The sequence below is a fragment of the Haliotis rubra genome, unplaced genomic scaffold, assembly GCF_003918875.1.
Source record: "Haliotis rubra isolate DU_JTF1 unplaced genomic scaffold, ASM391887v1 Scf51, whole genome shotgun sequence".
NCBI lineage: Eukaryota > Metazoa > Mollusca > Gastropoda > Lepetellida > Haliotidae > Haliotis > Haliotis rubra.
Genome location: NW_025767202.1, coordinates 136,568 through 162,106, shown reverse-complemented (window position 1 = coordinate 162,106; position 25,539 = coordinate 136,568). Strand labels below are relative to the sequence as shown.

At 38.8% G+C, this 25,539-nt stretch overlaps 1 protein-coding gene across 1 annotated transcript in view; it reads right to left on the bottom strand.

The window, feature by feature from the left end:
• The window catches only part of LOC124292212 (probable methyltransferase-like protein 24), a 28,878-nt gene extending 3,631 nt beyond the window's left edge, over positions 1-25,247 (bottom strand). Inside the window, exons 1-5 of the mRNA XM_046729265.1 lie at positions 25,229-25,247; positions 6,289-6,542; positions 2,418-2,607; positions 1,522-1,638; positions 633-704 (exon numbers count right to left, since the gene is read on the bottom strand). Of these exons, the coding sequence (XP_046585221.1) occupies positions 633-704; positions 1,522-1,638; positions 2,418-2,607; positions 6,289-6,421 (512 nt within the window). The 5' untranslated portion in view covers positions 6,422-6,542; positions 25,229-25,247. The remainder of the gene's footprint in view (positions 1-632; positions 705-1,521; positions 1,639-2,417; positions 2,608-6,288; positions 6,543-25,228) is intronic.
• Positions 25,248-25,539: the final 292 nt, after the last annotated feature.

The following is a 25,539-nucleotide window of genomic DNA, read 5'->3' as shown; positions in this document are numbered from 1 at the left end:
ACAATGAAAGTTGGGCGCGATAATGGAAGCAGTCCAATTTTGGTTTCATTTAATATATACAAACTGCATAAAAACGAGATATGATACATAATATAATGGAAATACTTTATTCTTTGGTTGACACACGGCAAGGGAGACAACTGTACCCGGACTGATGCTCGAGCAGATCACTGTTCGTCACTGTTTTAGAAAATGAGAGTGTTTACGCCGCTTTTAGCAATATTCCAGCAGTATCATATCAAGACGGGGGACATCAGTAATGGGCTTCATATATTGTACCCATATGGGAATCGAACTCGTGCCTTCAGTGTGACGAACGTTTTAACCACTTGGCTACCCAACCGCCGCTTCCGAATATGACCAATCAGAAACCTAAGTTACAACATCTAAATCATTTACTTGTGATTTATTAACCTGCTGAATATATTTCCTGAGCGGTGGATAAATATAACTGAGATACCGGTGTGACATGAATATTAATGAGACACATGTCACGTTTGATTTACAAAATAAATATTCCTTCCCTCGCTTCTGAGAAGTATACTGCGTCCGCGATACACTCATGTTTTGTAGCCGTATTACTAAACCTAAGGGGACAGTATCATTGGAATCGAAGTGCCTCATCACTTTACCTGGGATCAAACGAATGTGTTTCACATCCCATCCTGCCAAGGGTTTCCTCAAACGCCCATTTCGTGTAGACCCTGTGAAAAAAACCGTAATATTTCTACAGTGTTGTTCTTCCGTGTAACTTGTTCGTCGAGACCTGACATGTAGGCCAACAGACGGCATCACCTTGAGATGCAGATGATGCAGATGACAACAATGCAGGTGTGTCTATTAAATTACATTTGTGACGTCATTCCAGTTTTATGCTGCTTTTAGCGCTCCATTACTTTTCAGGAATGGGCGACCACCCACACTCCGGCCAGTGATGACTTCAAATTAAAGCCTTAATTTTATCACGTTTTGGACTTTTTAATTTTGATAACAGAAATATTCCCAATACTTTGAATGTCGGCGCGCTCATTACAATGTTTTAATTGTTACATCGTAATTCTTCCATTCCTGCGAAAATAATGGCCCTCGGTACATATTTAGATATTTCAAACTGGTTGAATCGGCTCCCCTGTCGGCTTCGATGACAGCACGTGGAGCCGTACAACCTACGTAAACAAAGGGTTACTACCAGCTCGAAATAGTGTTACAAAAAGATGTATGCGCTTGTTTTGCTCGTCACCGACGAGAGGAATCTTGTATGAGCGTGATGGACGGTGCAAGTTTGACGAATCGTTTTAGCAATGCTGGCCAGCAATATATCACAACTGGCTTGCCGCATGGAACTCTGGGTAGGAGAGTGACAACCGCCAAGCTATCCAACCTCCCCGAGTCTTAGGGAGGTTGAGATGGTCGATAACAGATACATACAGTTAAATTAGATCCTGTACAAGAGACCTTGTGTGCGGGTACCTACATCATGACCAGTGTACTGAAACCTGGATATAACGTCACGTGACTTACCCAAAGGAGTATGCGATGCATGGTGGCTTGATCCTAAATTGAGGATCTTGGCAGACGAAGTATATTCCAGCAGACGACTTGTTCTTGCATTCATATTCTGGTGGTTTCTCAAAATCCCTGAACACAAACATGTGGATGAAGTGGAATTTGTTGAAATCAAATCCTGTTGGTTTTGTGCGACCGACCTTATCTAATAACATTGGTTACATCCGTGTCTGTTCATGAAACCACATGGTAGCACAGGTAATGAAGGTTCCGTTGTGTGAATGAGTAATGATTTTACGCAAACAGAAATACACTCAACGTTTTACCACGTTAGGAACGAAATCGGTCTTGGCGTGATGAGCGAAAGCTTTAACCATTGGGCTACCTCACGGCCCCTTAAACAGTTTGTGATTGAGTGAGTTTAGTTTGGTAAGAGTTACTCCCGTTCCCCCATCCCAAATAATATCTATAAATTAATATATACTAATTTTATTAACAAAACGTACTACAACAATTACTAGAGAACTCACAATAATGACTAAAAGTCCAAAATATATGTTAGGGTTAGGTTTAGGGTTAGGTTTAGGGTTAGGGTTGGGGGAACGGAAGGAACTCTTTCCTTTGGTTTTAACGCTTTCATCAGGCGAGTCAGTGGGTGGAAAGATCTTAATTTTAGACGAACAGCTTCCCAGTGAGAACCACGATCAAAAACTTTAGTCATACTTGCAGATAAAAGATCCTGAACAGATCCTATCTAACATTCGACCATAAGACGCCAAAAGCACTGAACTCTGCAGAGAGAATGTTGCATGTTTTGTGTGAGTACATATTGACAATTATCAGTGTATGAGATTTGGGTGCATCTACGGTTGTCAGGATGAAGTATGGGAATATCCTGTTATAACACTGACCATTTAATCAGGGAACTGGCCTGCCAGTACTCAGTTATCCGGAAGCTAGAACCATCTGAAGGATTCTCTCCGGACGTATTTGGACCATCCTTGTGAATGACTTCGGCTCCCTTTTCCGCTGTATCCGAATTTGGCCCTTCATCTTCGACGTGTAAACCTTTGGCCCTGGCGAGCTTCCGTAGTTTATGAACTGAAGCAATGATAAATAGGTTATGTCGGTCATATTCTTAAGCATACGACCATTGACGACACCTGGTTTTATTGCATAGTTTACATCAATGTCAGGGAAATTACTGTGTTGATTGTTGGATGTTTTAATACGTAACTCAGCAATAGTTCAGGTGTATGACAAGCCTGTGAATACTGGAGGCAGAACCAGGCAGCCTAGTCTGTCTCACAGTCCCTGAACCACATTATTTTCCCTACAGCCTAGCCTTCCCTGTAGTGCTAAAGCCCTAAACGAAGCAAGTCTAGATTTCCCCAGGTTCTGAATCTCTGGTCTCCCTAGGGTTCCTTTTCAATTTAAATGGGCTTGTTTGTTACTATCAAAATTATATATATTCAGAGACTAAGCCTTAGTCTACAGGCAACCCAGTAACTGACATTGTTGCCATCGACCCAGTTGAACTACAACTACATGCATTTAACCAATCCAGCGAACCTGATCACCCGTCCCGTTAAATTGCCTCTTATGACAGACACGGGGGTGGATAGGGGTGGACCCGGTGGAGCTATATTGCTATTAGGGGTCAGCACGGTAGTGTGTTCGGTAGTGATACAATAGATTATGGTGACGTGACAGAAGTATCATTACAGCTTTCTCACGGCGTTCTGCAATCAATCGGACATTGACTTGCTTCGGGCAACAAATTAGTAGTTTTGTATTTTAGGCAAATTGCGTGATGAGCAATTGTGCTACCAGTGGGCAGGATATGTGGACTTTTTTGGCGAATACCTGTGTCATCGCTGATCTTCAGTGACCCATCCTGCTAGTTGTCACTGCTCTTGTGCAATATATGCCTGACAGAATGTGTTTCGGTGGGTAATCGAGAAATCGATGCGGGTTATTCTCTTATTCATATACTAATGCCTGGAACATGAACAACGATCAACTCAGTTGATAAATGTTTTCACGCCAGTTTGTGATAATATCCACTGGTTGACACAGACAGACACAATATATTTAGTACTCCGTACTACAAAACGTTTATAGTAGCGTGCTACTACATTCATAACTCTATGACAAATTGTAGAGTTACGTCAGTTCCTAGGCTCATAATACAAATATTTGGAAAGGTTATAGCTATATATGTGCAGAATAATGACTGGAAATTATGCAGATGTACGTTTTAAGGGCGATTTATTTCTTGTCTTGTCTTGAGCTGTGAATGAGTACCTCGTTAGGATGAGAAAGCCACAATAACTCGGTGCGCCTAGTGGCTGCAAGAGTTGTGTACTCCCCAGGGAGTTGAGATTGATAATGCGATGTGCCGTTGAGATTGACATCCAATGATCGAGGGAAAAACTACCAGCGCCTTGAGAATGCACTAGTGCGTGGATATGTGCGCTATATAAATATCCTATAATAATAATAATAATAATAATAATAATAATAACTTGTGACAGGAATATACTCAAACACTAAATGTTAAGGATACTGTCACTTGACTTCAGTCTCAAACAGGTTCAGTTGTCGTTGGGTTCATAATATACTTTGGAAAGCAGTCACTTCACCCTTGGGAATATCTACTGCATGGTAGTAGAACATGTACTTGATCTGCAATAATGCTGACATGACAGAATATAGACACCATCATTTACGGTATGTATATCGAGACCACATCCAACGACAAGTCTTTATTGACAGGAACACAGTTATTACTTTCTGTTGATAAGGGAGAAGTTCACTGGTGAGAGAGGTTTTCACAATACATAGTGATTTATACTGTGAGTAATATTTACATTTGGATGAAACTTCGAGTGATGTACGCCCTTGCTGAAATGTGTGAAGATAAAAAAGCAAAAACACAAGCTTCCTCCTCCAACATGGTGACCAGCTGGTTGATGGAAATCCGGGGGTAAGACTTCCGCCGGTACCCTCCTACTGGGTAATAAGGCACTGCATTCTCTCTATCGTATTATCAATAGTAACTCAAATATATCTCTTGATATACAATATAACTTGTTTAAATCCCTCATTTCACCAATATTATCTTATAGTTCTGAGTTGTGGGGTTTCATGGAGGCACATGCAATTAAGAAGGTTCATTTAAAGTTTAGTAAGTACAGTATACGTTAAGAGTTAAACTTCTTCTCCTTCTGCTGTTGTGTATGGTGAAGTTGGTGTTCAACCGTTGGCTACACTTCGATTGATAAGGATAGTTAAATACTGCTTGAAGATATTGGATAGCAACGAGGACCGTTATATTAAAGTTGTTTATAATGCTTTACTAGAGCTGTCCAGATCTCATCCTGATAGAGTAAGCTGGGTGACTTTACTTAGGGATGCCCTGAATAAGTATGGATTTGGATATCTGTGGAATGCCCAAGTAGTTGTTAATAAATTAGGGTTTCTTAGATCATTTAGTCTCAGAATTAGGGATATATATGAGCAAATGTGGAGACATAATTTAGCCTCATTAAGTGACACAAGGTTGTACTTGCATATTAAGCAAAATTTATGTTTTGAAAGATACCTGGTAGATATTGATATTGTTAAATATAGAACTACTTTAAGTAAATTCAGATTAAGTTCTCATAATTTAATGGATGAAAAAGGTAGCTGGTTAACTCCCAAATTACAATTCAATGAAAGATTATGTCCATTTTGCTGTAAGGACATTGAAGATGAATACCGTGTTGTGATGGTTTGTCCTATATATGAACTTCATAGAAAAAGATATATATCAAGGTCAGTTTACAAATATCCAAGTATGGCTACATTTTTTGAGCTGATGCAAGACGAACGTGCTGGAGTTATACTTAATATGTCAAGGTTTGTGTATGATATATTTAAGTAGAAAGCAACAGCTGAATTTGTTTGAATCTTTATGCATCTTACGGGTCTGACATGGGGGGGAGGGAGTGGCGCGGGGGAGAAATGTTATACACATGTGCATATGTTAAATCATTATTGAATGTACAAATGATTGACCTTTGGTCTAAATAAACATTCATTCATATATTTTAACGATAAAGAAAAATTCCTATGAGTGGCATTTTTAGAAGTTGAATATGTCTCAGTATGTTCAGATACAATTAAAGAAACATGTTAAAACTCATCCTTATTGGATGAGGAATATATATCCAGGTGATATGATTTGACTAGAATGAAGTCTTTCCCAAATGGAATAAATAAAGCTATTTACATATGATATTAACTCAGATACGTTTTAATATAACTGCTCACCAGTTCAACCTTTATATATAGATCACTATTTTCTGCCTCAAACGCGGTTACCTCCCCTGGTGAGTTAATTTACACCGTTCACACCCTTTGGGAGAAAAGCGCAGAAAACTGTATATAGAGGCCTCCATTGTGACAAATTCCCCACCCCATTCATAATTTGTTATTTCCTGTTAAACTTAAAAACCCGAACAACTAACAACATAATATGTGTGAATCATATATTTTCGAAATTGAAAGGTAGACGACAATTGTTCGCGAAATTTTAATGCATGAATTTCCAAGTATACAATTACTGATTTACATTTACAATTACGTCAACAACCAAGATCCACCGACGTTTTACAAAATTATGCCAATCAGATCCCGGCAACATGGCCGCCGTGGAATTAACATCACGATGTATTTGCATATATCTAAATTCCCCAACGGAACGGGTGAAATACGGAACATGTATTTACTTACCTGCATGAACTAATTCATCAATTTCCTTTTGGTTCCGTGAAGATATGGTGTCCCGAAAGGAAACTAGCACAAGTATCGTCAAAGCCACCGCGAACACAAACACGATAAGCTTCCCTGAAGTAAGCCGTCCCATTGTAGACTAGCGTGGTGGGTAGTTCATCGGTATATTCAGGATGACAAGGTCAGTGTCTGCAGTCGACGTGTCACCGAGTGGACTTCTTGAGTCTTGAGTGCACCCCAAGCTGAGCGGCCAACTGAATGGGAGAGGTAAAGATGTCTATTGTTCGAGGGCTTTTGTGAACTGAGTGATAAGCTTGTGAATCCCGGGCTAAAATTAACCCTGGAAAATATGTTTTCAGGTATGCTGGGGTATAAGGAAACTGATTCCATTTATCAACAGATATTTAGGGAAGCCTTTTAGGGTCATTGATTTTTAAGTTTCAAGACGCTATATTGACATTTCATGAACATTATCTTAAAATTTCAACTTGGTATATATCTTCAATGTTCAACTTATTATCTTCAAATTTGAAGATAGCTGTATGTAAATGTCACGAAAACATTTAAATATGAAACACATTCGTGTTTTTTAATTTTTTAAAATTGAAATTCAAGATATTTGTTCAAATGTTGATAATCATCTTAAAATGCCTCCTTCTTATATTAAAAATTTCAAGATTACTGTCTTGAAATGTTAACTTAACATGTATCTTGAAATTTCAAGAAAAACATATAACACGAAAGGCGCTGAAGGATTTCCGTACAAAAGGCTTCTTCCGTTCGTAAAAAAAATTAAATGAACCAAACGTACCCTTTATACAGACTGTGAATTGTGATCATCCCCATAGTTCCACGTGTATGGTCATGCAATTTAAGCGTGTCGGAAAGTCATTATCGTTGGTTCGAATCTTAGATTAGCCCCTTGTCTGGCAGCTACAGTCAAACTCGAAGTTGAAAGGACTCATTTTAAAACTTCGAGTTATCCGAAGTTCCACACAACCTAAAAGTCATCAAGCTTCACACGAGACAACGGTAAGTTTGCCGCATCAAAGCTGGACACAACGTTGTGCAGATTTAATATAACCAAGCAGTTATTGTACGAGCTACCCAACACCTGATTTGTGACAGCGAGTTACATTACTGGCAATGCGTACTTCAGTTCGGCAATAATGTAACTGACCTTACCACATCGGGATTTGTTGAAGCTGATGCTCTCTGTCTTAACTCCCTGGGGCGGTGGGGTAGCATTGTGGTTATAGCGTACGCTCGTCACGCCGACTACCCGCGTTCGATTCCCCACATGGGTACATTGTGTGAAGCCCGTTTATGGTGTCCCCCGCCGTGATGTTGCTGGAATATTGCTGAAAGTGGCGTAAAACTATACTCACCCCAAATCTACCTCGAAATAATTGTTCACATGTTAACACCTTCCCTAGTTTGATGAAGGTGCGGTGGGGTAGCCTAGTGGTTAAAGCGTCCGCTCGGCAAGCTAAAGATCCGGGTTCGATTCCCTACACGGGTACAATGTGTGAATAATTTCAGATGTCCCCCGCCATGATATTGCTAAAAGCGGCGTAAAACCATACTCACTCGAGCTGATCAACGTCACCGATTTGCGACTGGCGTCACTCTGGTAGAGAGTATCCACATATCTGAACATGTTCATCAATAATACCAGACCACGTATCTAGTTCGTAACAATATATACTTCTCCAGACAAACATAATTAAATCAATGATTAGAGAACACCCGAATCTTCCATGTTACCATTGTTCACTTGTACACACAGATATTTTCCTAACTTCTTTTGAGCAGTATAATATGCCCACATGCGATTGATGAACTGACTGAACAGGTGCTGAACTGGTCATCTGTACGATAACACATTGACATCAATAACCTGATGGTGTATAATCCAGATATCCAGCGAAGTATACGGCATCTATTGACGTATTCCACGTCTTGTCATACATCCAGGAGGTAACGAGGTCTCTACATTGACTGCACGACATACTGGAGGGTGTGTCCAAAAAGATAACATTCCCTTCAGTCAATTGTCATGTTTCCCGTATTAAATCTGACCCTCCTACTGGTTTCCACCCTCATGTCGCTTTAAGATCGTCAAGTGAGGCGGAATAGGCGTGGATTTCACCTTGAAAAGTTTCTGAAAGGAGTGACGAATGACTACACCGCACAAAAGATAAAACCTTTACTATTAAAATGGGTACGCTTTTTTTCACCACCAATAACGAAACATGATTGATGTCACGACGCTTGCCAACATGTTGATGATACGTTGTGGAGGTTGTGGAAGTTGTGGACCACTGTTCCGCTGTACACACAGTCCTGGGACCCAACCCAGAAATGTAACAGAATCTTTACATTACTGAAACTGTGTCATCCCTGACGTGGTGCATGAGGCCACTTTGTAAACAAGGAGTTGTGTATTAACACATCTCCACATAATGTATGAAATCATGTTATTAAACAGTTAATATAACTCAATGTTCAATGCCAATTTAAACGTGCATAATTAATGACAATCATATCTAATTATTGATCACCTAAAATACAGGCTACGAATGTCACAGTTCTAAGAAAACTAGATCTCTCCTCTAACGAAGTGAGATGGTAGCACTCTGTCTATTTGCAATAGTTACCTATAATGTTTCCACAATGGTGTTCTACATTATAAACGCAATGTGTGACACATTATTAAAATACTTTTCCTCTTCTGTAAGGAATATAATTACGATCGAAAGCCGCATTGTTAAGGCACAACCATATGTATCTCGTATTGGCCCACTGACCCTGTACTGACCATCAGGTGGTTCTGTACGATTGGGGTCCATTGAGCGTGTTAAGAGCATTCGAAAATGAAACAAGCAACTTAATGGATGAAAACTTCTTGAGGGATGTTTCGATGTAGATTCTTACACCGTTATCAAGTTAAAAGTGATCACAAAAATGATGAAAATTATAGAAACATAGTATGTTTTGAGAAACAGATTAACTTTCACAGCTTGATAACGGTGTTTATCTTACCTCCATGTAAAATATTTTAATTTCATTGGTCAATGACGGTTTAACAAATTTCCGTGTCACCCTGCCAGGAGTTCGAAAACCGTTCGATCAGCTGTTTTTGTGTTCATTTTGTACAGATATATTTTACCGACTTTCACTGCTTTATTTATGCTATTTTATAGGTATCCTCTCATTACGCAGACAGCCAGTTCACAGACACCTTAAAACAACAACATTTACGGTTCAGTGAACAGATTATCTACTACCTGTTACCAACACATTATTATGGAATAGTCCAAATAAAAACACAGGAACAAACTGAAGCTAAATTCTTCAAAGGCATTTATTATAGAAGTTGGTGTAGTAATACAAGACAAATCTTATGTATAACATAAATCAAGAAGTTGTTATCCATAAGATTTGTCTTGTATTAAAACTGAAGCTATATTATTTATTTTGAAAGATGGACGAAAAGACAGTAATTTGAATTTTTATTGCTGCAATATGAAAACAGTTTTTCACAAACATTTCGGTTTAACCTTCTAGTGTAACAGGAGTCGGCATCATCATATTGAAAACATTAGCTTATCTTTTAGAAATTGCGACACTGATGTATCAAATAAATCAAATAAAGACAAATGTGAACCTAAATATATTATTCATATGGAATAAAGAAATTATATTTTGCGCACAGTATTAAGATATATGACGAGTGCACTTAATTACGATTTATTTAGAATAAATATTTAAAATATGACGCATCATGTCAATGTGGCCATGGATGTGAGAATGTTTTTCATTACTTCCTTGAATGCACATTGTATACTACTCAAAGACATAAACTGTTACAATCTTTAGAAAGTATTGTTAAAATTAGAACACTGATTTGTATTAATCGTATCTTACCTGGCAATGCAGGTGTCTCATTTACTGTAAATCAGAATGTTTTCAAATATGTACATATCTATATCTCTCCCACAAAACGTTTTCTCAGTTAACTTCTGTTGTGCATATGCTATTATTGGGAGGGGTCTTTTCTATCAATAAACACAATCAAACCTCTCAGTGACAAACCTGTTTTTATATTCGATAGTAATTGATAGTAAAAACAATTTTGAGAAGAGAAATCATTTATCATTTAAACATTACACAGTTCTATTTACCTACAATCAAACTTCTCAGTAACGAACCTGTTTCAGGCTCACCCTGCTCTACTCACTAAACAGTGGACTGTTCCATTATACCCGTAGGTGTAACCCTAATTAACCTTCTAGTTCAGTGTCTGTCAAATGGGTGTCTGTCAAATAGGAGATAACCGTTTTATACATTGAGTGGTTTGTACACTCAGCTTAAGCATAATTAACAATTTGTATAGCAGTTTTATGCTTGTCAGAATATGTTTCACTGATGTTAAAGATACAGTCGAGAGGCAGACGCCATTTAGTTTGCATGTCATATAGTCGGTAGCGATCTTTAACATAAAATAAAATGATATTTTGTACATTTAACATGACGGTAAGATAAATACGTTGTATGCTTCTCTCGAAGGTAATAAGGTCTGATGTACGCCTCTTGGTAAGCAGTGTCATCCTTCGCCTACCGGCTCGGGTGACACTGCTACAAAGAGGCGTACATCAGACCTTATTACCCTCGAGAGAAGCATACAACTTATAAAGTATCAGCATCGAAACGTCGCTCTATGCAATAAACAAGAAGTTGTCATCCATAAGGTTGTTTGTTTCAATTTTGACTCACTCAACTTCTAGAATGCCGATCAAACAATTAAGAACATTCGATTTAAAAACTTGAAGTGAAGATTTGCACCTATTGGGTTTTGATGATTGAATTAGTCCTCAGAACGTACTGATGTATGTCAGGTTCACCTGTGTACCTCACTACCCAAATGACGTGAACTGTTAATTGTTCTGTCCTGGAGACAGTCCAGATAATCGTGTTCAGATTAAACTGTCTGCATACTGACGTGATGTACATTGTTCATCTGACTACAGCGTTACAAAACATTACCTCACTTAATAGCTGGGTGACGAAATAGCTGAGTCTCTAGAAATGATGTCGAACCACCTTCTGAAATGAGTTCACAACACCCTGACTCTCTTTATGGTCTAGGGACACTGATGATAATGGTTCACGTTGGGATACCTCGTATGGGGGCACCCATGCACGCTGTTGGTTCTAAGGGCAGCATGTTTATGTTTTGTGTTTCTCATCGCCCGACCGACCCTCCTAATTTTATTGTCAACCCCTCCCCAAAGAAAACAACACCAAAAACCACAAAAACAACAACAACAAAACAAAAACAAAAAAACAAAACTGTTTTTCATTCCAACGCCGCCGACTCGGACCTAAAACGTACCGCCTCGTCATTAAAATGCTTAAATCAGTCGCTGCCTTAAGTCTAAAGAACGCGAGAAATTGTATTTATAAGAATTACAATAAATAAGAATCAAGAACATTATTCGGATAATTTTGTCTTTATTAAGTTTGTTTTTTTGTTGTTTTTTTCCCGACCGACCGACCCATCTTCAGAATTTGGTGGCTACGTGAAACACATAAAAAATGTCATGCCCTAAGCATACCGCGCCCACTTACATTAACAAAAAGTGTCGCAATCTCGAGGCTTCCCGTGATTGCATCATCTCCCGACTGTATCTCAATGAAATGGTGGCCTCAACAGAAAGCAGCTGTCAGTTCAGATGTACTGAAAACTGAGTGATGGCTGAATTGTATGTGGATGTCCACCCTGAGATTCAGGAGGTCTGTTCCTTATACCAGTGAAATAACAACCATAGTAAATCGTTGCTCTGTCGTAAAATTTTATTACCGACGAGCAATGTTTTCAAATTAGTGAGATATGAATGTGAAAACTCTGATTTGATTTATTTTTTCTGTTTTATTTTATTTTTCTTTGATTGATTTGTGATATCTGCGGAACTGCCACTCCTAGGGTACGGGTTATACAGTTAGCGGAGTTCTGAGTTCGAATCCCAGATTTATCCCGATTATGACCATTTCTTTTCCTCGGCACATCATCGGTATGTTTTACCCACGTCTACTTTCTCCTCGACTTTTTAATATTTCCTCCTGTATTGACAAAAAGCCGGAAGTGAGGTTAAATCAACACACTCACTGGTGTTACTATATGCTCATGTTACTGAGGCGGCATTTCTGTGGGCTAGACCCTGAGGGTTTGGAAAAAACCTTTTTTATCCACCTTGAAATGACTCAGTGAGAACGACATATTGACAAATGCATATGCATTATCTGGTCTCCGCCTGATGTCAAATATCATTTCTGTTGATTTGGTTCTGTTATGTTGAGAAGTTAATCTCGACCTGATTTCTGCATTTTAAAGAGAACCTGACCTTTGCTAACGTCTAACTGATTCATACACAATAATACTTGTCCGTGACTGTAAATCATAATTACTGACATTGTATGATATCTGGAGTGGTATTATATAAACCGTATTTACCAATCCAGATGCACACGTTTTGTTACAAAAAAATGTTTATAATACATTGTTTAAAATTAGAAAATTCATTATTGATTCAATATTATCTTATACTGGGCCTGTTGAGATCCTGGTAAGAATTGATCTTCAGCAACTTGCGACTAACGGGATCTGGTGGTCAGGCTGGCTGACTTGGTTGACACATATCATCGTATCCCAATTGCGTAGATCGATGCCCGTGCTGTTGATCACTGTATTGTCTGGTCCAAACTCGATTATATCCAGACTGCCGCCATAAAATTGGAATATTGCTGAGTACGACGTTCAACAACAAACAAACAAAAAACAAACAAAAACACACAACAAAACAACTTGTCCCAGAATATAAATATGAAATGAAGTGAGCAAATACTTTGCGCCTGTAGAAACTACAGTGATCGGTACCTCGTATGTATTGCATCTACCTCAGTGGTGTATTGTCAGTCATACAGGAGTGACGTTTGCACGCCGTATACTACAATGTTCAAACACACCACCACTACAGTCTGGATGTCCCAGCGTTGTGTCCCAGCCCGAATTCCGTCGAGTCCGTACCATGTTTACCAATAACATTGGAACACACAAGCGGATTTAACTCCATACCCATCATTCGTCAATCGGTCGGTGTAATTGTACATTTTCGTGGACCAAGCTCGCACTTAATGCATCGACATTGAATACGGGAATTAGATTTGTTAATCCAAATTGAATGAAGGTCGTTTTATTGAATACTGTCCGGATTAAAGGGGTTTCACTGTAGCTGAAATATTACCACCATATAGCAATACGAAACGCACACTTGAACATGTATGAAAATCCCCGTATTGCTGTTGGTTTTAGTCGTTAATTGTAGTGCTGTGGTACTCATGCCGAGGCACAAAGACGCATGGCGCACTGATATTAAGCCTATCAGCCCTAATACTGACTTCTAACAGAGGACCTTTCTATACTGAATTGGTGGATGTAGTAGTCCAGTGGTTATAGTTTGTCGGGCAGGTGATTAAATGTTGAAACCGATCGAAGTCCTGGGTCCCTTGCTGTCATATTGATGGACACTGCTTAAATCTCACTCAGTATCTATTGCACAATAAACAAGTTGATCATCCAAAAAGACTTGTCACAACTCCTAAAACCTCTCAAACAGTGTAAGCTGGGATTCCCACCTACGATAATAGGTTACTGGCATACCATTTGAACGCACTCTACAGGTCTAATTACAGCGCTTAAGGAAACTGCCCCCCGTTATTTAAATACTGTGTATTGTTTGCATGACAGTGATGAGTTCTGTAGTGGGGTCTTAAAGATCACATAAACCCTAGGGGGTGCAAATACATAAAGCACTAACTGGCATCGTTATAAATGAAACCCCGTCATTAAAACTACTCATTTCGACCTTTAATTGACTTAAATCGACCTTTTTGACAACAGTGCACAATTCTCACCCGCGAACGAAATTTCAACCAATCAGAGCGGCGCATCTCTGTGACGTCATATGAGGAATAGCTTTGAGGGCCGATGCAGAATTCATCTACATTTTAGGGGGTAAATTATCTTGTTTACAGGCTTGTATAAACATGAAATCGTGACAATTGTTGTGGAAAATGAAAGCTATATGTTCTCACAATCGACTGTCATTTAATTTTGTCTCCTGCTTTGCCTAGTTTCCGAGTTAAAACTTGTTTTCATAGACGATTCTGTCAAAATCGATTGGTGTCGTTAGGCCCTATTTGTATAATGACTGATCCAAATTGATTCCATTTCTGTGTTTTTTTACCTCGATATTTAATCATGTCATTTAAAAATCTGTTTATATTCTCAAAACAGTGTCGGCCCATAAGTTTCCACATGCAATACAGCAATTAATACTCCCTTGTTGTAACCCGTGTTAGGTGGTATAAGCCTGCACATGTTATTTGTCATCGTTCACTTGATGGTCAGTTAGAGAATTTATAACAGGTATAACACTTAGATTACCCGACAAAGGTTCCCATTTGGCATTTCTTGTGTCTGGAGTAAATATTCAACATTATAAACATCGATCAAAGGATTAACCGATAACACGCTGATTGATTAATTACTTTTATCTTACACAGCGGAATTGTCAAAAGGTAGTGTTTATGTATGTAGATTTACTAATCTATACTGAATACACTCTGTCGTGTCGGTGTCTGCGTAAAAACAACGTCCTTCTTTCAAAGGATTAACCGGCAATACATTGATTGATTGATTGCCCATTATTGGCTAACTAAATTACTGCTTTTAAAGAAAGGCGGACATTATGCAATTAGTTGCCAGGTGTGCTATCTTGGGTGACCAATGAGACTATACACCAATACCTGAAAAGATTTATCACTTTTTCGTATATTAAACTGTTAAAAGACACATCATTTGGAACAGTTTTATGGATATTGATGGATACTTTCCTCGAACAAGGTAATAGCCTGACATTGTTCCTATAACTTTAATCTGTTTTAATTTTAATATTTGCTTTTTGTTTTTATTCATTTGTCGTAGCATATCAACAGAATCATTGTTTTCGCAGGGAAGTGTAATGAAACAGACAACATACACTAGGGTGTGTGTGCGAATTATGATTCACATTGGCAAACTATAACATGTCTAGATATTACAGTTCTGTTATAAATTCAATATAAGTATCAGCAGATCGTCTGCTTTGTATTTAGTTTCAAAATGCATACAAGTATGATAATAAACTATTTAAGATTATAAGACCAAATATAAAGACGCACATTGACTAGTATCTACATACTGGTGAGTGGACATTAACCATGTGAATGTAGCAAGAAATTTATCGCGCAGTATTGTGACTTCGACCCCCGCCTCCTTTCCGTGGAAGAAATCGTTATGTTATAAGTTGTGTCATGCAAAATCCGTTTGGTTATGATTCCAATACATATTTAACTACGAGTAGAAAGTAGTTTTGATTTTCTAACTTGATGAAAACAAACTATAATCTCATTAATTCTAACAGACTCTACGATTTTCAAAAATGGCGGCGCCCTGTCGCGAACATCCGCCAGTCTGAGGATAAATGCTATTTAGGTTTGTTTTCACCGAGTTACAAAATCAAAACTACTTTCTACTGGTAGTGAAATATGTATTTTATTGATAGCCAATGGGATTTTGCATGACATAGCGTATAACATAACAATTTCTCTCCTGGCAGCGAGGTGGGTGTCAATATAATACCACTTACAATATTATTGTTACTTCGACCATCTCCCACTTCCGAGGAAGAAATCGTTATGTTACAAGTTGTGTCATGGAAAATCTTTATGGTCATCAATCATATACACATTTTACTACAACTAGTAAGTAGTTTTGATTCTTTAACTTCCGTGAAGCGATCTGAACACAAGTAAGATATCGTTTCAGGCTTCCACAACGCTCGCTTCGCACTCACAAACATAACCCATTTAGCACGAACTGTGGGGTCCTGTGGAAATCTGTGCATGGTGACACCATCACCCGACCCCTAGGAGCAATTGACGACAAAGCAACGATTCGGCATGTCGTCGTTGATGTCGAGAAATCATCAAAATGATAAGCGTGCTACACACTTTCTATACAACTAACTGAAAATCGTTCCTCATATGACGTCACTGCAGTGCTCTGGCGACAGAGTTACGTAACCTGTCTGTGGTTTCGTTGGCGGGCGAGAGGGAAGCAGGCGACTTTTTGGCCACTTTTAATCGCTCGGTATTAATTAACCACAAGTTTTTAAAGAATAAATTTGGTGTTCCGCATAAGAATAACCACAAATCTTTCATATGTAATGGTTAAAAGAGTAACAAAAAAACAAAGTTTAGTGGTTCTTTAAGGGATATTATGTTGTTTATTACCATGGGTCGACTATTGGGATGATCTGACAAGGGACAGTGTTAGCTTTAAGCACAGCATTTATTTTCAACATAAATTCCAAAAAAAAATTATTGAAATTTATCATAGTATATTTAAGCTTCATGTTATTGTATAATTTTGGCCGTGGGTGTTTTTGTTACAAAAATACTTAATACCTGTGGTTTATCAGAATCTCAACCCCCCCACAATTTCCCCACGTCATTGATGATCATTTTTACAAAATTTGCAATAGTTCTAAATGTCAGTTTTATAAATGTTTTAGAGATAAGTTATGCTTTGAAAATTTCTTATACTTATCCAAAGATATATAGTTTCCTATATCAAAACTAAACCTGTAACAATAATCTATCAATTCCAACCGGCCGATGGCATTCAATTCCAAAAACAGAACGATTGTGTAATCTGTGTAACGCTAACGATGTTGGAAATGAGTTTTCCTATATCTTTAGATGTGAACCCTTCTCCAACAGCGAAATACAAATAATACCTATCTCGCAACACATATACTCTCCCAAAAAGGAAACGCATCATGAAAATAGCAATTTCATGTAGCAATGAATTAAAACGTGATTAATTTTAACAAAAGGTTTATGAGTCCTATGGTGTTTATGTTTTGAAACATCACAACAAAACGCACCATCCGTAAAATACCCGTATTTAACAACATGATTTTCAATTTCGGCGTGTAGTGTCACAGAATACACAATTCACATGCAATGCACGTGAAAGTTGGGGATCAGATAGTCTCAATGATGGATATAAAAGGTTGATCGCTGTCTGTCGATTATTCATTGTATTTGGAATATTGTTGACGAACGCAAAATGCCACGTCTAAGTGAAGCCAACCGTCATATCGCCAATGGTTTGCTTGAAGCTGGCCAGTCTCAACGTGCAGTTGCCCGACGCATGAATGTTCACCAAAGCACCATTTCACGGCTCTGGGCGAGATATCGCCGGCAGATTATGGTATATGACATCACATACATCACACCCTTGTTCATTTCCAGCCACCACCAAACGTGGGTGCACTTTCCTTTAACTGGTCAACACGATGCATATGAAGAGAAACGCAATCGGAGTATCATGGCAACATCCTCCCACTGAGATCATTCCGGGCAAGGCGGGTATTTCGAACAAATATCCTTTGACGACATAGGTTATCATTTGGTATGTAATCCGACCGAACACTGCTGTAGGCAATGCTGGGTCTATGTGCAACCCATAGCAGTGAAATAAATAGCTCTGTAGCCTGGCTGTGTCGCCCTTGTATTGGGGTCACAACGATCAGTCGCCATTGTTACACCCGTATGCAGCTAGTTTCTATATGGGACAGGATGGTAGGGACGTTTGGTAGGGCTTACATGAACCTGTCATTATGAAATAACCAACAATCCTCACATTACACTCTTCAACAACAACAACAAAAATGAAACGCATAGGTGATTTTGAGAATATTGGACTCATGTAGCTGCGGTAAAAACAATACAAATAAACTATGTCTTTCCAACACGTCATCTTTGTGTGATTGTAAACAGCTTTAGCGCCAAAGATTGACAATTTTTAACAGGTAAACAGAAACACAACAGAAAGGCTGATACACTATAATGTGTCTGAGTGGGGTATTCATGCTTAACTGCCGTATGGTATCTAAGTGAGCTAGCACTATAAAACCAGCTGAAGTGTGGGCTAGTACATGCAGCCACACATACACACGCATGCACGTCGTCATAATATTATGAGCGAAATATTCTTAAGTACGTCGTTAAAACCCATTTCATCTCACCTCACCTTGATGTGTTTCTTTGTGGGGACAGAGCCTGGATATCATTCATCTGATTTCGATTTGAACCCGCCATTGTTTTGTAGAAATTGCCCAGTATTCCTGTGTTAGTACTGAATGACAAGATTGTTTGATGGTGGTCAGTGAACAGTGAGTAGGACGCAGTCTGGATTTGAGATGTGTGCTCTGTACAGAAGGCGACGATGCATGTACATGCATTAAAAGTAATTCAGTTATAATATAATTCAGTACGTACATTGCAGTTTAACTTCATATGTTACTACTGTTGGTAATGTGATAGTATTTTCCAGAGAAAAATAAAAATAGATTGATTAAGATTTTGCTGAAGGTAAATGAGAAATGCTCGCAGTATGACGGTTTAATGAAGTTTACAACTTAAGATGAATGCATGTACAGCCTGTGGCTGGTTTCAGATTGACAAGGATGTAAACAGCTGAGAAACTGCATTATCCTATCTTGATTTCACGGCCTATTGAACCCGAACGTCGCCTCACTTAACTTGTCTAAATGTATTTGAAACTGAGAATATGACAGGTACTGTTTTACACAAGTAAAAGCATTAATGTAGGGTGAGAGCTTGTATCGGCACGTCATGACTTTGTGTTGGTATGATCCCTGTTGAGCAAAGATGCCCACCTACTTAAATCTGTAATTTCTAAAAATAATGGATACACGTACATTTATGTAAACAATAAGATGGTGAAAGTCATTTTGAGTCTAGACTGCGATGTTATGTTGAGACGTTATGTGTTAATCAAACATTGCGTTGTAGGAACATGTCAGAACTACACAAAATCTAAAAGACTTACATCACGAGCTTACGTACCTATTCACCGGTTTGGAAAGAAGTACACATTCACATTAACATCGTAAATAGATTGTCCCATAAAAAATTACCACCGAGCAGTAGAAGACGTTGTGTGTGTTTACGTGTAAGGATTTGGGGTGGGAGGGCAGTCAAGTACAAACTATAACGGAGGAATGACAATAGTATTGAATGAAGATCGCTATGTCAATACAGCAAATTCTACAGTCGTTTCGTTATAGGACCTCGTCAGCGTATATGGCTGTATGTCATAACATTGTGCTACCACTAAAGATAGAAATATACCTGGTACGACTGCGGAGTTGAGTGCACCACCTATCGTAGTGACAAACTGCGCGGTTATGTCGATAAAGAAAGATAAACCAGGCCATTAAGTATAGCATGACAAATTATACCTTGGATCAAAAGAATGGATTTCACATCCCATTCTGTGAAGACTCTACATGACGACTGATGCACCATTACGACATGAGGAGACAACATACGGGTTATTTGTCCACCATGTCTGCGTCTGGCACAATTGTCTATTATAATGCCGTTCAGCTACAGTCACTGTGACGAACGCGTTATAGCATTAAAAAAATGCAAACACGATTGTAAGGCTTAGAATATTAAATGCTCTACATTTAAATTTTACCTTTTTCAAGTATATTTTTCTGATAATCTTCTGCGAAAAATATCCGAGGATCTCAACCGTGACGTGTGTATAAATGTTTGAGGTTTAGCCAAGTAAATGCAAACACGCTGAAGGTCGAATTTCTGGTAAACGGGCACAGAGACAAACACCAGGCACACGGCACAATAAACTGTATAGTTATCATGCGAATGAAAACTATGAAGTAGATAGTTATAAATGCACGTGGTAAACGAGCGCTTGGCAAGTAGACACAGATTTTTTTAAATTTCAGTCTCACCTCACAAAAGATACATATATAAACATACTTATAAAATATAACATAAAAGTGAGCGACCCTTTTAGGGTTATGGGAGACTATTGTATTGGTTCAGGCTCATAACGCCGACCTTTCGACCAAACTGCACGGCTGAGTGGAAACAAAATATCGGCGTCATTTTGTCAATTAATAAAGGATTACGAGGACAATGAAGGATCAACGAGTTGTTAGAAGAGGATAATCCGGGTTATGCGGATGAGAGCACACCTAATGAGAAGACAACAGCTTACATTTTTATCAGTTTATTTCCATACTTGAAGCACTCATCAACAAACTCAGTTGACAGATTTTAACGGGGTTATGTTTACAATGATATACACAAATAAATACGTGAATTTTTTATCAAATACATCGCATATCCGCTGCGTATTCATGATACATATAGCACACATTTTGTTCACAGAGATTGATCCACAGATTTTAACCCAAATGCAACAGGTGGAATGCTGAATCAGCAAACTGTCTCACGGACAGTGTCCCTTGTCTGAGCTGGTGACGGATGTCATCCAGTCGTGGCTCCAAGTCCCTGTATTTTTTTCTTCTTGGACGGACGCTTCTGGCCAGCAGCGTACTGGACCAGTTTGTTGTTGTTGGTTCTTGGCCCATCTGAGTTGTGGTGGTTCCACTGCGTTCCACTGCGATATGTTCACCTAGTGCGACGAGTTCACCTTATTCAAACACCTAGAGTAGATTATCCGCAACCCTAATTACGCCTAATCAGAACCTAACCTTCAAAGGAAACAGCAGGTCGGCGTCCTGAGACTAGTGGAAAATCGAAAGGTCGGCGTCCTGAGACTAGTGGAAAATCGAAAGGTCGGCGTCCTGAGACGACACCATTGTATTACCCATACGGGCTAGGATACACAGGTGATTATTTTTGTGATAATCGCACATGTGCTTTTCGGTGATTCTCAACGTGGATTGGTCAGCTAGGCAGAGAAGAAATATGATTGGTTGACGGAACTACTTTTCATGATCCAAGTTCATTGACAACTTTTACCGTTTCATAATTAGAACGTGCTGTAATCACACATTCCGAGATTTAAAAAAACAACAACATAAAAGTCTTAATTTTGTTATTAGACGTTATTATTTTGCAATAAAATTGCGTTATAAATAATAGTCTTTTAAAATTATATAATCTTTAAAAAAAACACCCAAAACAATCGTTTGCATTGTTTGTAAACAAACATGGCCGCCATTAGGCTAACCCCGATCAAGGTCACTGACCTAGTTAAGGTTGACGGTTGTAGAGTATCCCTGGTTACAGGTTATAGGTCGATCAGAAAAGGACCTATACTTAGATTCTGCAGGGTTCAGGTTCGACAGTCAGTCAAGTATTTTCCACTGTCACTTCGAATTTCAACCTTTCGCAAAATGTAAACACTGGCTCGTCCGCCATTTCAAACTGTTGCGAAACTGTCTACTTCCAAGAAAATAAGTAGGTCAGACGATTCCATTATATTGTGGCCAGGGGGGTACAGTAATACGGCACACAAAACAATAGGTTGGTTTGGGACTTGTGGGGTTATTATTATAAAAACCAAGCTCTTAGGTGTTACATTATTGCATTGAATAAACAGTAGATTGTTTTCTTTGGACAGAATACTTTTTATGTTGAAATGTTAAAAAAAATACGAACGAACGTACCACTCCTTTATCAGACGAGTTCAATTCGCCTCTCATCCCATGCCGGATTACGCAGTGTCTTCCGCAGGACGAGGAAGTTCGATGTTAAATCGGTTATGGTGGAATGGAGATAAACATACAGTGTTTATCTCCTAAGTAGAGTCCACCCAGGACTGTAAACGATTATTCAGCACGTTACAATACAGTTTGTACATAGAGGTGGTAAGGGTCAAACCCCGATATGACACAGGATCCATAGGATCTAAAGTTGAACATTTGGGTATTGGATTTTATGAGACCTTTACCCCAGGTTGCAGGAGTTTTCCCTGTATTAAAACAAACATTGAAAATATGATGTATGCAATGATAACACTTTGTGACTTAGGCACTCACTAGGGATACCATCAACACCAGGCGCCTTGTTGTTGTGGCTTCTATCCACTGCTGCCGTAACCTCAAACAGAGTAATCTTAGCGTCAAACAACACTAGCATCTTGTCAGATTCATGATCATTATCACACATCGGGGCACAATGTTGCACATCAGTATTTCCATTCAACAATTCACAGTAGTCATTCCTCTATTTATCTAAAACATTCGCATAGTTTTCAGACACACTCCCATCTTGCCTATACTCTTTCATAGGGATCTGCTTTCTCCTTTCACCACCAACACCAATCTTACCCATCTTCGTCCATAACTCTCTATCATTGTTATCACACATCTCATCCAAACGTTAACTTTCCGGTCGCACGTACGCTCGTTTTGCAGCTTGCACCCCTTTGTCAAATAGTTTGCGCTTTCTCACAAAACAGTGCTTTAGATACACTCTCTCATTCCAAGACTTCTACACTTACACGACTTTCTCTCTGCCTCACACATTCGTTCCATAACACACAACCCATCATTCCACCAAGTCTTTCTTATACGACTTTCTCTCTGCCTCACACATTTGTTCCATAACACACAACCCATCATTCCACCAAGTCTTTCTTACACGACTTTCTCTCTGCCTTACACATTCGTTCCATAACACACAACCCATCATTCCACCAAGTCTTTCTTACACGACTTTCTCTCTGCCTCACACATTCGTTCCATAACACACAACCCATCCATACGGCTTTGTCTCTGCCTCACACATTCGTTCCAAAACACACAACCGCATCATTCCACCAAGTCTTTTTCTTTACTCCTGCCTCCACAAATCATTCCACAACGCTCATTATTATTCTTGCCACCACAAACAACAAGAGAACGTGGTTTTAACTTAGTGAGCATCTCTCTCTGCACCAGATTCGTCAATCTCTCTGCTCACTGGTCTAGGTCACAAGTTGACCCCTCAAGCTGTGAAATAATAGTATTGAATTCATTTTCACATTCAACTGATTCTAAAACGTTTGTTGGCACATTCGATATGTCAATACGTGTCGCATATACCGTGTCTTGGTGGATCTCTGATAGCGGTATGTTCTGGTGTCACGATTGATTGCTGGGTGACACTTCCTAATGTCTATGGTCTCTATGGTAACCTCCTTTGACGCCAGTTGCTGTTTGTTGCGACACATTTCCTTCCTCGACACGATCTACGCACAAACACACTGAATGCCCATTACTGAAATCTTCACATAACCTCTTCCGAAGAATCCTACTAGATGGGCACGTGGTGACTGAAAAGCAATCCAGCATAGATCACGTCCTGTTTAGGAGCTACTTGTGTGTACCTAGATACACTTCTTGACAAACAGACTTGCGAATATTTGCAAACAGTAACCCCTTTCGTTTGCATTAGATTTCAAATGCCTTCTATCGGCATATATGCCTGTGACATTGAGCAGACACTTCAGTTCGCTGGGCGAGCTGCCTTGTACCTGGTACCGTCTGCTAACATGATACTGGTGTATTATCCCATGGAAGACACAAGTCACGCCCTAGGTCACCAATTGAATACAGAGTCATTGATACGTATACAGTGTTATCAGCCAGACCGATAGAAAGTTGGACTTAAGGTTTGTTTAACATCAACCTGAGGTAAAACCGCGAATACAACACAGCACCTCATTGACTTGTATAGTGTGTGCAACTGTCGCAATAATATTTCATTTATACCAAAACTGCACAGTTTAAACAAAAAGACCATTAAAGTAAACTTTCTTATTGTCCAGAAATGTGCAACGAAATGGAGACTGCCTTTCGTTATGATAAGATGTGTTTTCAATTAATGTAAACGGGGAAGGGACAAAATAAAACTATTAACTTTTACCAATTTTTCTAATATTACTGCAATGTTATTCGGGGACACTCTTGATCTCAGGAGAACAGTCCAGTGACAATTGTCTACCACAACAGTACCCGTTACATGTATAACATGAATTAGAGGGACTTTCTGTCTAATCCCATCTAATTATGCAATATAAAATCGTGTCCTATAATTATTTTCCTTCGAAAAAAAATTTAAAATGTGACTGCTAATATGTACTCTAGGATAGATCTATTATATAACACTTCCACAACGTTGGGGTGTGTTTACACACTGACACACACAGTTAGGGATATGTGAAATGAAATCAGGTGTGGCCTCGTCCAGAAGGGCATTGAACAACATTGTCAGGTGACATAACTTATTAAGGAAGTGAATTTTATGGATGTCAACTTTTTTATTATGAGGCACACAACTTTTCGAAGTATATACTTACACCTTCATCAGGTGAAATGGTATACTCACTTTTTCATCAAGTAAAATAATTTCACCTGATGATAAAGTAAGTATATTCTCAAAAACGTTGTGTTCCTCATATAAAGAAGTTGACATCCATAAAATTCTCTTCATTGTGTATATCACTTCTAAATGCCATTCAAAGACCTGACATAATTTATTGTTGTAGGACCCGAAAAATCCGAGTGATCTCGCGAACACCAGCAAATGTGTCACATATGGATGCAGATGCAGATGCATATTTAAGAAATGGACTTTGACTTGTATATCATGTATGATTCTGCTAAAAAGAAGAAATATTACATATATTGCGTAATTACATGACATGTAATACATTCATCACACCAGACGTGAATTCATATATCCAGACACGAAAAACACCAAATGGGAACTTCTGTCAATTTATCTGAGTTGTGTTAAAAATAGAAATGCCATTGACTGATAATCAAGTAACTGTGCATGACGACAAAGAAATACGTTTATGTTCATACCATGATATATTTTCGCGATTCAGCAAACCTATGTAATGATATTATCAAAGTGTGAGCGAAGATTAGAGTTGAAATACACAGAGAGAAAACTACCGGCGCACATTTACCTTGTTGAGTATTCCCCCACGAATGCACATGGCTAGACCACTGTCGTATACAGTTAAGGTGTCGGTGTACATGGCAGTTTGTACAGTGAAAGGATACCAGCTAGCGTGTTCACTCAACAGATGAAACAAGCGCTGAAGCGACTTGTATACATGTGTATTCATCCGATAAAGAGGCATGATCTCCATGATAAAACATACAACATACCATGCCTTATAAATCCAACATATACAGCGTTTACGATGTACTAGGCTTTCTGATATGTTGACGTTTATCTTGTATCAGATGTCTGGCTCAAGGGCTGTACTGGAAG